Here is a 14,355-nt window from a genome sequence, read left to right on the forward strand (position 1 = left end):
GGGGGCGGGCGGCGGAGGGGTCGCCCTTCCATACGGGCGCTGGCCAATAGGGAGGCGAGGAGAAGCGGCGGGAGCCGGGGAGGCGTCTCTCGCGAGAGCGGGGAGCGGCGGCGGGGCGGGAGCGGCCGCAAGGTGTCGTCTCGCGAGAGCGGCGGTCGCTGGCTCGCTCGCCCGGTGCCGCTGGCAGGTAGCGCGGCCACCCTCGCCTCACACCGCCCCGCCCACTGGCGGGGACGCGCCTCCTCCGCTTCCCCCTGCGGCCTGCCGCCATTTGACAGCGGGGCGGGCCGGTCGGGGCTTCACCCCCGGCGCCGGGCGCTGCCGGAGCCGCCGGTCATGAGTGAGTGGCGTGAGGCGGGGAAGGGGCGTTTGGGGGCAGCCCGGCCGGCTGGGCGGTGGGGGAGAGGAGAGGAGAGGAGAGGAGAGGAGAGGAGAGGAGAGGAGAGGAGAGGAGAGGGGAGGAGTTGGGGAGGTTAGGGTGCCGTTGCCGGGCGCTTGGGAGCCCGACGGACTCGCATTGGGGCGCACGGGGAGCCCCTCGGCCGTGACGTCACGAGAGGTGCGAGGGAGGAGGAGGAGGAGGAGGAGGAGGAGCCCCCCAGTACTCTGGCTGGGGTGGGCCGGGGCGAGTCCTGCCGCTCGGCTTTGGCGAGGGAGCCTTCATCGGCCCTCCCGTGCCCGCCGTGTCACGGCAGGTGACGGTGTCGCGACAGTCCTGACTGGCGCGCCTCAGCATCCGTTCTCGCGGCGGCGGGGAGAGGGGGGAGGAGGCGGCGCTCCCTGAGAGCCAGCTGCCGCCCCGCCGCCCGCTCCCCTCCCTCGGCCGGCGAGCGGCGGGGAAACCGCAGGTCTGCTGAGCGTGTAACTGGGCTGCGGCGGTGGCACCGCGTACGGGCCGGGCCTGTGCGCTGCGGGAGGCTCATTGTCTGTTTCGTGCTGCTGGAAGCGGTGGTGGCGCCGGCTGAGCCTGTGGCACTCTCTTTTTACGCGGAGAGGGCCAGTGGGCGTTTGCACCCAGCCTAAAACTCTTGGGAACTGCAGCGTGGTTCAGCGTTGCAAAACCGGAGCGTGAAGCTATGGGAAAAGGTAGTTTTCAGTAAGGATATAAGAAAGAAGAGGCAGAAGACTAGAGGAAGGCTATAGTTGCACAACAGTCTTTATTCTTTGGTGGTTTTGTTTTTTTTTTAAGGGCAGCCAAATTTGATAATGAAGGCAATTAGTAAATAGCAGGAAGTGACAGGAAATTAATACGTAGTAGCAGTATTGGTATGTCGTTTGAGGTGTTGCTCTTGCTACCTGTTGACCCTGTTGGTAAGATTGCAGGCTGACAAATGTATTTGCAGCTGGGCATCTCTTGTAGGGTAGAATTCAGGAATCATTAAGTTTAGCTACTATAGTCCTCATGCTTGGAAAAAAAATCAGTATACAATAAGAATTGGTTTGAATCAAATATATTTGATTAATTGGTTGGGGTTTTTTTTCCCTAAACGTCCAGGCTAACTCACAGATTGAGATCTATTGTAGGATAAGACAAAAGTTTTGTTTTTTGTAGGCAGCCAGATGACCAACTAGAGAGAATTTTAACTTCCAAGGATCAGGGCCAGCATCTTGCCCAAAGGAATCCTAGTCAAGGCTTGGAGCCACTATGAATTACCATGATACAAATAATGATTCTCCTTTTCGAGGTACAAATCCTGCCTGAAAACAGGAGGTGGCCTCTGGCCTGCTGAAGCTGCTGTGCTGTGGGGGTGGACAGTCACTGCTGAATTTGCGTGGCTGCATTCCCCACAAGGCACACACCTGTCTTCCCCAACTCATTCGCTGTGAAAAAGAGCGCCGGTGGCTTTGCTACAAACGAATTTCTTTTTATCTTGTGTAGTTGGGTTGGGTCAAAATGAGAAAGTGCATGGGCGGATAAATACGTGCTGTGTTTAAAAATTTATTTTGATGCATACAAATTATCAGAGGTGTTAACTGCATTGTAGTCTGAATGCCAGATGTATTCCAAGCTCATGGAGAGGCCTGAGAGGCGTTGTTTATACTGGCTAATTCATGACCCATGAATTGAGTTAAAGACTGCTCTTCAAACTCTCCTTAAATATGGATCTGATTAAATCAATTTCTGTAACAGTTTAGCCAGCTAGTGTGGAAGGTCATCTTTTGTCTGTGATATTTTTGTAGTCCAGTAAGAACATGAGACCAGAATTGGAAGGAGAAATGAGCAGCGAGAAAAGCAGATGCTTAAAAACAATGCAGTGCGATCCCTATCTACATAATATTAAAAAGAGCTCAAACTGCTAAACCAGAGTGAATAAATTAACTACCCGTGACAACACACCACCCTGCTGAAGAACTTGACTTGATACCTCAAATACCTGTATACATCATATGGAAGTTAAAATGAAAAATCTAGTTGATAAACAGGAAGGAATTAACATTACGAATGTGTATAGGAAACTTGTACATGTCAAAATGCTGATGCTTTTGATAACACATGAATCACAGAAAACACAGGTTAAAACAGTGGTGCTCTGTGCATACACGAAGCTCACTTACGGAAGCTCCTTTGTCAGTAAGCAAGTATCAACCATTCTGTGATGGTAGGGTCCCTTGTAAGAAAAAGTAAGCTAAATGCTTTTAGCAGAGGGAGCAGCTAATGAAATCACCAAATTAAAATGCTTTTGAGAGGTTAGGCCTTGCAGGACGTTCTGGGTGCACAGAGAGAACATTCCAAACTCTCCTGCAGTCTTGCTTAGCTTTCCCCCACCTTCATGCATGAGGGAAGGATATTCCGCTATGTTTGTAAATCTTTTGAGGGGAATGGTGGAACTTCTGGTGTTTGAAATATCCTTACTTCTGCTACTTACCTGGGACAGTGAGAAAAGGTCAGTTGGGGAAAGCATGAGGATTTCTTTAAGTTTGGCTTAAATATCCTAGGCTATGATTTGTTAAGGTGCCTAAGAAAGTCAGAAAATCAACTTGGAGCAATTTTTTTTCCCTGTAGCTCAGGAAAGGCTCACTGACCTTTTATGCTTCCAAAAATTTCTCCTTTAGCAAATGGCCTGCCTAAGAAATGGATTTAGTTGATCTTTCAGTACTTTGGAAAGTTTTCTGAAACAAATATCAAGCCTTATATTAATAAGGCCCATAACTCTAATAAGCCTCCATAGTTGCTGTCTGATTGCTGAAGAACTGTTCAAGGGGTTTAAGTAGGTTTCCTTTTCAGCAGAAAAAGTGCAAGGTTTCTTAACAGAAAATTAAAAATTAAAATTAATCTCGGTCTTGAAACTTAAATCTATCAAGAATGAGTATGAAAAAATTCAACGTAAAGGCCAGTGTTTTGGAAATGCTAGTATGTACAAGCATTTTGCAAGTTTAGCAATTCTAGCAATAGGTAATTTCTGCTAACAATGACTGCAATTAGAAGGTTAGTATTTTAACTACACAGTCAGTTCTTTTTCTTAGCTAAGTTGCTGTCTTTCTCTATTTTCTTGAAAATTTGCAGTTTCCTTCCATGCAGTGATGTTTGTGTTCATTTATAGACATGAAGAAAACATAAGCCTTTAGTTTTCTGAATTTTCCCTGAGTAATTTTCTCTACTCTATCAGTTTGAGCTGTTCCTTCTCTGCTGATTTAATTACTCAAAATCTTCCAGCCCACTGTAGTTCTTTGGCATTCTCTTCTGTGCTGGATTTATACAGCTTAAATATCTTGAAGTATATCTGACTGGTAGGAGGACACATTTAAAAAAAAAAAAAGGTAGTATTGAAAAATTAAATAGTTAATGTGATATTCTTTTTTTTTTTCCCTGCTACTTACAGAAGGACGTGCACTGCTCAGTTTCCATATGTTCAATAGTCCTCCTTTTGCACTTAGTATATTGATACTCTCCTCACAACACAAAGTTTACTTTCATTTCCTTGCTCTGTTATATGGTCTCAACAGCAATTAAAAAGGAGGAAAAGGAAAAGCAGACTTTAGGGTATTCTTAAGATATACGAATTTTCCCTACTTCTAAAAGACAACAAAATGTCTGGATGTTTCTGAGGGAAAGATTGTATTCAACTGCTTTAGACTAAAAAAAAAAAAATTATATATATCACACAGATAGCTGTGCTCTGTATAGCAAACACGTGGCGTTGTGAAAATAATACATTTCTAATCTTTAGAAATGAGTTGCACAATTGAAAAAGCCTTAGCAGATGCAAAAGCACTGGTGGAACGGCTAAGGGAACATGACACCGCAGCAGAAGCTCTTATTGAACAGACTACAGCTCTTAACAAGCGGGTTGAAGCAATGAAACAGGTTTGTTTTTCAACTTTGTTTACTCCAGTAAAAGAACAACTTGGAAAGACATAATTTAAAATCATTTTTGTGTGCTACTGTACAATGTAGAATCAGTATGTTATTTGGTTAATCCTTTAATACCATACTAAGTATTTTCATTATAGGTGTGACCATGATCTAAAAATAGGTTGTTTATATATTTAGTTTGATCCCGTGAAGAAGTTTTCTCTGTTACTCTAGCTTAAATATTGAAAACCAGCATTTCTTTGAAGAACACTGGTAGAAATGCAGTTGAAAACTAGCATTTCTTTGAACACTGGTAGAAATGGGGTTGGTATCTTACAAACCATTGTGTGGTGTCTTGTGTTTTGCTCTTCTGTGAAATACTACTTGTTTTATTAATTTCATCACGCACATTTAATCATATAGCGGCCCTGTCATGCATTCTTCTGTTCAGAATACTTTATCTTTTCACAGTCTCCTTTTGTTTCAAAGCAGCCTCTTAGGCTTATTTGTGATCATTTCCATTCTGATGTTAGATTGAGCGTGACTTTCACTGGAGAACTTCTGGTAAAACATAAAGGTGTCTACTGACTTTCCATATGGGTGTTCATCCTGTCATTTTAATAGAACACAGGACATGTTAATGGGCCTGTAAAATAATAAAACCCTGCATGTGCTTCATCCCTGTAAAACTGTAAAACTAGTCATGCAGAGGCTTCATAACTTCAGATCAAGAGTACTAAATTTACCCATTTGTTGAGAGTCAGGATCCATTCATTCAGGTCCATGTGAGTTGTACCCATACAACCTTGTAGTTTAAGGTATTGGGAAGCCATAGTAAATATCTAGGGGTTAATACCTCATGGTTTTTCTTTACCATATGCATATCAGTTTTCAATTACTTGATGGTGAATTTGACCTGCATTAATTGAAGGTTAAATAATGCCCACTACACACATCTGAGGTATGAAACTTGTTTAAAAACAAAGGTGATACTTTTGCATCTCTAAAGGGCAGTATGTTAGCAACACCTCCAGAAGTGTTTTTGTTTTCTGTTTGATATTATTATTTAAAAACAAGCATTATCTTGCTGGTTACAGCCTTTGACTGACATTAGAACTGGTCCTTTGTGACTTGCTGAGTAATGCTTGCCTTCAGTTACTTAAATATGTTGTGGTTGTTTTTTGTTTTGTTTTGTTAATAACTAGTACCAAGAAGAAATTCAAGAGCTCAATGAAGTAGCAAGACATCGTCCTCGGTCTACGTTAGTGATGGGTATCCAACAAGAAAACAGACAGATTAGGGAATTGCAACAGGAAAATAAAGGTAAAACATGAATATTCTATCCTTTAAAAGTCCTGGCCTGCACCACTGGAATTAGTGAGACTTTTACCATTGATCCATTCTCAAAAATTTGTTATAGAAAAAATTTTTTCTTCTAATCTCAGTTTGTCAGTTTAACTGATCATAATGCAATCTAATAAAGAGTCCTAATGTCCAACCACTGGGACTATGATTAACAAAAAGAGAGACTTGTGGAAAATTACTTTTTCAGTCCTTATCTAATGGTCAGCACAAGTGAGGAGATAAATATAACTTACTTCTACAATACAGGTATCTATCTGGAAATGCATTTTCCCACTGCTAAAAACAACTAATTTAGGAGCAGTCAGGACAAGTTGTAGTATAAGTGCAGGAGTATAATTCCTTCTGAAATTCTGTACACTAGGAATAAATATACTGTTCTTCCTGGAATACCTTAGGTATTCTAACAGTTATATTCAGCAAAGGAGTCAATGATCTCGGTTTGTATGAATCTTATCTTGTCTCAGGAGTCATTTGTCCTTTGACTTCATATATTTTGAACACAAGCATTTTTTAACTCTCATTTTACCAAGCTGCAGATTAAAACAGATCTGTAAACTTCTTTCCAGCTTTTGTACAGTGTTGCTTATAGTGGCTAGAGTAAAGCTCTCCTCAGCTACACTCAGGATGGCTTATATCAGCTAAAGGGGCTGAATAAGAAGTCATATTAACAAAAGACCTTTTGTTTCTGACTGAACAAGAATTTTCCCAGGGCATTCACCACTAAAGACATTTGCAGAGCATATGTAGATTTTATGGTGCAAGGAGAGGGGACACTCAATTAAGGGCTTATTTTGGTTTTCTCAAGCTGAAGTACTTCTGCGTTTTGTTTCAGTTCTTCTCTGTTAAACTTTAACTGAATTTAAAATTATGTTGGTAGAACTACGCACATCTCTTGAAGAACATCAGTCTGCTTTGGAACTCATAATGAGCAAGTACAGAGAACAGATGTTTAGGTTGCTTATGGCGAGCAAAAAGGATGATCCAAGTATAATAATGAAGTTAAAAGAGCAACATTCCAAGGTAATGACTTCATTTTTTTGGCCTTTGTTTTTTTAGTTAACACTTAAAGTTAGTTTGTAGTGGATCAATTCAAAGCTTACTTTTTCTCAGTTTTTATATCATTGACTAACAAGTCCTAATTTTTATAATCCAGTCCATGAAATGCAAACAGGAAACTTGATCAGTCTAGTAAGTCAACCTTACTAGCTTCTGATTTATTTAAGCTTTTATCAGGTAGCATTTCATTACTGTACCTACTCAATTTACTTTTGTTTTGCCTAGGTCTCTAAGGCAACTGCCCTATTATACTTCCAGATGCCCATAGATCTCGGTAACATTCAAACATTTAGGCTGGTTTTAACTTACGCTTGTGACTCCAACAAAGAACTAGTAAACCTGTGCTTACTGGGGAGAGTAGGAGGAGTAAGCTTTTTAAATTCAATATTCAAATATTTTTTCCCCTAAATACTGTAAATTTAAAAAAATATATATTTTAAAAGCTCTTTTGAATATTGAATAACTGAGCACATACTTCTCTTCCCTGCTTCAACCCTTGGTTCTTGTTTTGGTACTGATCAGGATTGCTAAGTAGAATCCAGGGCAGCCTGGAGAAGCTTGAAGGGTGGTGAAAGTTACTGGTATTAGGTGTGCTTCATCTTATGACTTTTGAAAACTAGAAAAGGAAAGTGACATCAAGCAACATTTTTGTAAACTATCATGAGGGAGGTATATATGAGTATTCAGTAGCTTCATATAAGGTTAATACATGTTTTTATAGCGTTAATATATAGTTTAGGCTTTTTTATATGTGTTTTCAGGAAAATTCATTATTCTAGGTCACTAACAGATCTCAACAGGAGCTTTCTAACAAAGCATCATATTACATTTTAAATGAAACGTAATCATCTCAGGGCAGCGTAACTGTGTAGACAAACACTAGTTCTAAGTGTTTAATAATCTTTGACCTCAACAAACTAAGCCTGCAAAGCAGAGTTAGGGTCTGCATACTGGGAAAACAAAGTTTAAGAATTTGATGTCATCTTATCTCCTTGGAAAATCACATGTATGTATTTAGTGCCATTGAAACTAATGGGACTACTTAGATTGGTATGAAAGAATTTACTGGATTAGAACTATATCTAACATAACTCCTAAAAAATGATAGCTATATATCCTTTTCAAAAGAAGTTACCTTAGGAGATCGTATAACATATCTTACAGCCTCAGGAGAGGGTAAATTTATATCCGTTCTGAAATGGACTTTGACATTTCATTTAGGAATGCTTCTATGGGTTAAAGCTTGAGGTAAAAAAAAAAAAATTGAACAGTATTATTTAAACAGGAGATTTAGGCTTCAACATTTTGGTTAAATCTGATCCCACAAGAATGCCTGATGAAGAGGATTTATCACCCTTAGCCTGATGCTTAGGATTTCTGGAATTTCATTATTTCTTCTACTGATCGGCCTTCACATTCAGTAAAATTGAACAAACTTGAAGCAGTCTTTAAATACTTCTCTACTGTTAACTAAGAAATCCATCATACCTAAGGAATTAATCTTGCTGTTACCAGTAATCGCTGTTCTCTCAAGTGGCAGCTATTAACTTTAGTGCCTGTTTACAAAAGATTCTTAAAAAATCGTTGATTTCTGCAGCTCAACAGGCACCTCCTTTAAACAGAAAAACAATTTCTTTTAGCAGTGTTGTATGCATGAGAAAAGCGTGTGTTGGTAGTAATGACCTTGATCTAAGCGTGCTGTTTGAATTCACTCAACTGAAACAAGGCCTAAAAACGTGGGTGTATGGCAAATAAAAAGGAGAGCAATACAAAAAGCGTTTGTAGATGTTTGAGGCTGTCTTTGTAAAGAAGCACTTTGATTGCGTTGTTTGATGTTACAGCATCTAAATTTTACACATCTGCCTTCCAGACTAGAACCTTACAGTTTTGTGTTAGCATCTGATCTAACATTAGTGACCTTGGAACAGGCCCTAAATCATATTGACTGAGATGCCATGTAAGCTGGCAAAATAGGAAGTAGGGAGGACAGCAGCATACCTAAAAACCACTAACTCCTTCCCAGTCCTTCTCAAGGGTACATCCTTGCCAACTCATTTCTTTACCACTGATCACAACTTCCTTTCAAGCTAAACTTTTCATTGAAAAGTTCATTTTTTCATTGAAAAAAATGTTTCATGTAATGACCTTCACTGGAAACTGAGAAGAAAATAAAGATTCACAGCAAGTTGTTTTGGTTTTTTTTTTTTCTTTCCTGTTTTTTTTTTTCCCCTCTATGCTGTGAGTGGGCATTTAATGAGTAAACAGCTAAACCATAGCTTTGGCCATTGCAATGGCAGAGAAGAAAAGACGGAAAGGGCCAATGTTCATTTTAGTAGAGTATATTTGTTTTGGTCAGGTAAAGTTCATGATTCCAAGTGAGGCAGTTCTTTATGGTAGTTTAATCATTTCTGGTGGTTTAAAGGCAAGCTGATCATCTGTTAGATATATGGACCTCCAGTGAAACTCATCATTTAAAGGTGGGATTTAACTTTAGTCCATACTGTTCTTCATTTCAGTCCTACTGTTCTGCTTTTCCTGATATTAGTTAGTAAGTAACTATTGTGAATTTTGTCCAAAGGTCAGGTCAGACATGGATAGGCTGGCATGATAGTAGAGTTGGAATAAAAGACAAGTTGAGGAAACAACAATGAAAAATAAAAACTTCTGGAAATACCATTAAAATATTTGGCTTAACTGAACAGCAATTAGTGCCAGAGGCACAGGCTCTTTATCTAGATCTGCAGGGAAAAGAAGTAGTGGCCCTTTAAGCATTTCCTGCTGGTAGGTTGGCCAGAGAGAAAATAAACTGTCACCTGAACCAACAAGGTCCAGGTAAGAGATCAATTCTCTGCAAACAGTGAAGATTATCTAAAATCTAGCTTCCTTGTAAAGGCTGTTATGCCTATGTAACTGGCTCCTATCATTCCCACTCCTGGCAGTGGAACAGGACAAGAGCAAACTGCTCTTTTCTTCCTTCTTGAATCTTTCAGTGAGATGGGGTAGTTATTTATTTGTAATAGGAAAGTACCCTGCTGTCATTACTGAATGGACACAAGGAGGTCAGTGAGGACACAAAAGTCTTTCTTACAATTCAGCAAGGACAAGGACAAGGACCTCTGAAGTCCAGATCCTACATGAGCCAGAACTGGAAGTGGATTCAAGTGGAAGTATCTAAAGAAGAGCTAAGGACAGATCTGAGTTTCCTAATACATGACATAGTAAGGATGACCACTTCAGCTGATCTTTTTAAGAGATAAATGCCTACCCCTGGGCTGGTACTGGCTGTACCAGACTTGAGATCAGGTTTCAAACAAATGGAAAGAATGTCACATACCCTGCTGTTCTTAAACGAGTTTCGTCTTTCTGCATATCCAAAATAATATACATAAATTCCTGCAACACAGGAAGGCCTTGTCAGAGCAAGCACATGGCTAACTGTAGCTGTTTGGAAGATGTGGAAGCTACAGAATATATAGTCTTTTAAGCTTATGTAAAATTCTGCTAAAAGGGATCACTGTGTGGCAAACCAGATTTATTTAAACAAACAGGACCATAGTGGCTGCTCATGCTGTAAAGTTATAGAGAACTTGTTTTCTCAAATTTAGACCTGTGTTCACATTTTTATTAAGTGGCACAGCAGTTAAAATGCACATTTAATGCTTTGCTTATTTTTAATAATGCAGAAAATACATTACTAAAGCTGTCACTATTTTAATTTTATGTCTTAGGAGCTGCAAGTGCATGTGGACCAAATTACAGAAATGGCAGCAGTAATGAGAAAAGCCATTGAAATTGATGAAAAGCATGGCTGTAAAGAGCAGGAACGTATCATTCAGCTTGAGGTAAGTATGAAATCAAAACAGCAGTGGCACAAATAGCAAGGGAGTAAATGTTTCCACAGTTATTTATATTGAGTTACTGTACCAGTCACTCACTGCTATTTTGTTACGCTTCCCTTGGGAGGACTGTAAGTACTTTTTTCCCCACTATGGTTTACTGTCAAGTCTGGCATAGGTGATACTTCATCACCAGAAATCAGTGATTTATATTTATATACTAGCTTAAGCTTTCTCTTTTTTTAAGTCTCTGTATAGCAAAAGAGATAGAAAATAATACAAATTCATCCTAATGAATAAGGCACTAAGATGCAAATAATAATACCCACACCTTTGGCTTTTAAATATTATTTTTTTTAAATAATGTTGTGCTTGGTGGGGGGGGGGGGTCTCAGTTGCTTGTCATTGAAGGGTCAACGCTATTGCTCTTTAACTAGTGCTAGCAAAGCTGTTCATTATGGGACAGGCTGTGTGGAAAGAACGGGAGATTTTTTTGAAATGCAGCATTTGAACTTAATTACCCTCTTCTTACCCATCTCTGTGTTTTGAGCTTTTTTTTTTATGCTTAATGCCCATTCAAGAGAGCAAGAGGGTCAGAAACCTGATGTTCTTAGTTTTAGAAGATAACATAGCACTACCTGACTGCAAATCAGTATTTTAATCCTTATACATATGTCTGGAGTAGAGGGGAAGGGAGAGGAGATTATTAAGGTAGTTATCTTAACTTCTTTCTGGAGTTCTATTAAATGCCTTTTCTTTCTCTGGTTATAGCAAGAAAATAAAGGCTTGAGGGAAATTCTTCAAATAACTAGAGAATCATTCCTGAACCTCAAGAAAGAAGATGCATCAGAGAGCACATCTCTGTCAGGATTAGTAACAAGCAGTGATTTGAGCCTGAGGAAAAGCTAAAGACTGTGGAAGTCAACAAGCTTCAGTTGCACACTTTACAAACAGAGTATCAGGGGTCACTTGTCAAGCACTTGTTACTGAATAGGGCACCAGCAAGCTAATGCATCTTAAACTCCAGTTTAGTGGCTTTTATACCGCATAAAATAAAGTAAAATCGGTATTCTACAAAAAATCTTAGTGACAGATTAATTGCCATAGATCTAACTTCAGTAGGAAATGGATTAATTGGGAATTATTTTTATATGAAGTCATTTTACAGATAAAAGACAAGATTTCACATAATTTATATAAATTATTGCTCATACAAAGTTTCAGTGCACCTATTATATAATAAAGGTAAGATGTAAAGTCTGATAGCTGGCTAAAAAGTAATAACTTATGAATATGCTTTGTGCATGATCCACATTACATTTTTTCCTTTTAGTAAGTTTTAAAAAAATTCTCATTTTGCAACAAAACTGTTTAATGGAAGGGGTACATAGGCAGCATAAAACTTAGGGATTTCTGTTATTTAGCCACGGGGTATCCTGTTCAAATATAAGGCTAATTGTTTAAACACAAGCAATGCTTTTGCAGTTGTTCAATATTTATTTTTTTAAATTGAACAAGAGTCTTTAAAATACATCTACTTAATTATATTTTCAAAACATGAAAAGAGCTGCTCCTGCTTTATTGTTTTCTGGAATGCAGGTAGCATAGTATCATTCTGCCTTATCTTTTACTTTTATGAGAGAAAACCAGGCTCAGTTCTCTACAGGTGAGAAGCCACATTAGTCCCATCTATTTCTTCTCTGATTGCCTGCCCAAAGTTCCTACCTGGGAAATGGCAATTTGAAAGCACCCAGACAGTAGCAGCAGAAAGGTGTTTGGGGGAAGGAGGGAGAAGCTCTATGGCAAAGTTGGCAGCCTGCATGCCTGCAATCAATACTCTTAATTTTTCTTTCTTAAGTACTAAATAGTAATCAGGAAGGTTTTTAAGTCAGTTTCAGGTACACATTATGTTTGCACTAGGGAAAGTTTCAATATGCTATACTGCCAAATAGACTGCTCACTTTTAATCCTGAAATACATGCAGAAGTGAAAAGGAATTGGCTTTTCTAGACCAAAGTGCAGCTTATATCATATACAGATATGATGGAAGTGCTACACAAGACAGGCTTGTAGTAAAGAGGTGCCAAAATAATTCATATTTGGCTTTTGTTTGTCAGGCTATTGCTTCTTGGTCAAGGCAGCAAGAACATTCCTAGTGTTGATGCGTATCATAACTTTTTGTCCAGCATGTTAATGTATTCTTTACTTGGAAAACACTCAAAGAGGCAGAGTGAAAGCTTTCAACCACAGAAAACTGTCGATCGGCAAATGCCACCCACAGTTGAATATTTTTGCTGTTTAATAACTTGCCTAGCAAAATAAGTTGAACTCCTACTCTGAAATCACCTGTCATTTAATCAGATTTGATTTTCAGTTGCAAAAAATGCAAAAAGAATTAAGCATCAAGCATTTCTAAGTGTGTCAGTTTTAAATACAACTTCCTTTGACTCAGTACAGCTTCCCTGGGCTCAAGGTAAATGCACCACAGGTCTAAGGGTGAACTTTCAGTTCCCAGTGAACTAATTTATAGGGAGCTTAATATTTGTATTCTGTTGCTGTCAGTTGCTGCCCTGCTTCCCATAGTGCTTTTAAAAGAAAAAAAAGAAGTGGTGGGAAAGGAGTGTTTAGCAGAGACAATAAATGCTAGTTTTCAATTAACCAATACATACACTAGGCAGGAAATGCAGTTGAAAGGACAGATAAATCAAGCTTTCCACCTTTTCACTGCATTTTTTATAAATGGAGAAACTGCTACTTCTCTTTCCAGAGCATCTTAGCTTGTTTCTAGGCTTAAGAATATATTGAGGACATTGATGTGCATGGAAAAAAGTTTTAACCATTTCCAAACTTGCTGAACATCTGGGGGGAATTTTCTGGGGAACACTTAGCTTAAGCACAAACTATATTTGTCTGCTATTATTATCTGTAAAACTTTGCCAATGTTTCTATATAATTTGGATTTTGCATTTCCACTGTAGCTTGCAAGCTGGTGACTTATCAGAAGCAACATCTTTTTTTAATGGAGTGTGTTTTGTTGTTGCAAATTTACCAGAAGTTTTGGGTTCAGTTGATAAAGTTATTCTTTTTAAATGTGTCTTTTCAGCCGTTGACTGGTATCAGAGGCATTTATATCCATTTAATGCTGAATGCAGTTTCATGGCTGACTTCCTGGTTTGTCTTTCAAATACAAACTCCGGAGTTGTGTAGCAGAGAAGGGTGGTTAGTCTGTGGCAGTTCTTTAAGGTTGCTCTATTACGAAATAATGCTTGATTAGTGTTTATTTTTGTAAATTAAAAAATGTGACTTAATTTATCTACTAGTCTTCACGTTTGGTACATCTCCCCTGTCATTCCCCTGACCTGACCACTTCAGGATTTTAAAGAACCTTCACAGTGTGTGGAGTGACTATTTTTCATTGCATACCTGTTATTTTTGTAATGCAGATGGCTTGAAAAGAATTTATGGCTAGAATTGTGTACTGTACAGTAAACTTATTTTATCAATAAAGTTGACTGAAAATATGGATGTCTTCATGATTAATGCAAGGTACTGAATCTGACATGAGCCTTGTTAGTAACAGGTAAGAAAAAAGACCTTTTGCCCTTTACTCAGCTTATTGTTATACTTTAAGGCAGGCAGGCCCATCTCTAGTGCTTTTTATTCATGTTGCTATATAGCGAAAGAAAAAAATCCTCTGTAAAGTCTTCGTTTTCTCTTGGAAAACTAACAATCACTTCTGTACAGGTAGTAGTCATCTTTCAGATGAACCACTGGAACTGTTTACTAATACAGAGGAGCAGTAAG

General features: G+C 39.0%; 1 protein-coding gene across 1 annotated transcript; it reads left to right on the top strand.

The window, feature by feature from the left end:
* Positions 1–112: 112 nt before the first annotated feature.
* Positions 113–14,070, top strand: FGFR1OP2 (FGFR1 oncogene partner 2). The gene is made up of 6 exons (XM_075506791.1): positions 113–340; positions 4,170–4,306; positions 5,500–5,617; positions 6,537–6,679; positions 10,444–10,557; positions 11,323–14,070. Exons 1-6 carry the CDS (start codon positions 337–339, stop codon positions 11,458–11,460), a joined length of 654 nt encoding a protein of 217 aa, XP_075362906.1. The 5' UTR covers positions 113–336; the 3' UTR covers positions 11,461–14,070.
* Positions 14,071–14,355: the final 285 nt, after the last annotated feature.

This window comes from Mycteria americana, chromosome 1 (assembly GCF_035582795.1).
Source record: "Mycteria americana isolate JAX WOST 10 ecotype Jacksonville Zoo and Gardens chromosome 1, USCA_MyAme_1.0, whole genome shotgun sequence".
NCBI lineage: Eukaryota > Metazoa > Chordata > Aves > Ciconiiformes > Ciconiidae > Mycteria > Mycteria americana.

What these genes read in the sequence shown, in the direction of transcription:
- FGFR1OP2 (XM_075506791.1), top strand. An exon ending in ATTGCAACAGGAAAATAAAG is followed by an intron (nt 5,618 to 6,536) that starts GTAAAACATGAA and finishes TTATGTTGGTAG; the next exon opens with AACTACGCACATCTCTTGAA. An exon ending in TAAAAGAGCAACATTCCAAG is followed by an intron (nt 6,680 to 10,443) that starts GTAATGACTTCA and finishes TTTATGTCTTAG; the next exon opens with GAGCTGCAAGTGCATGTGGA.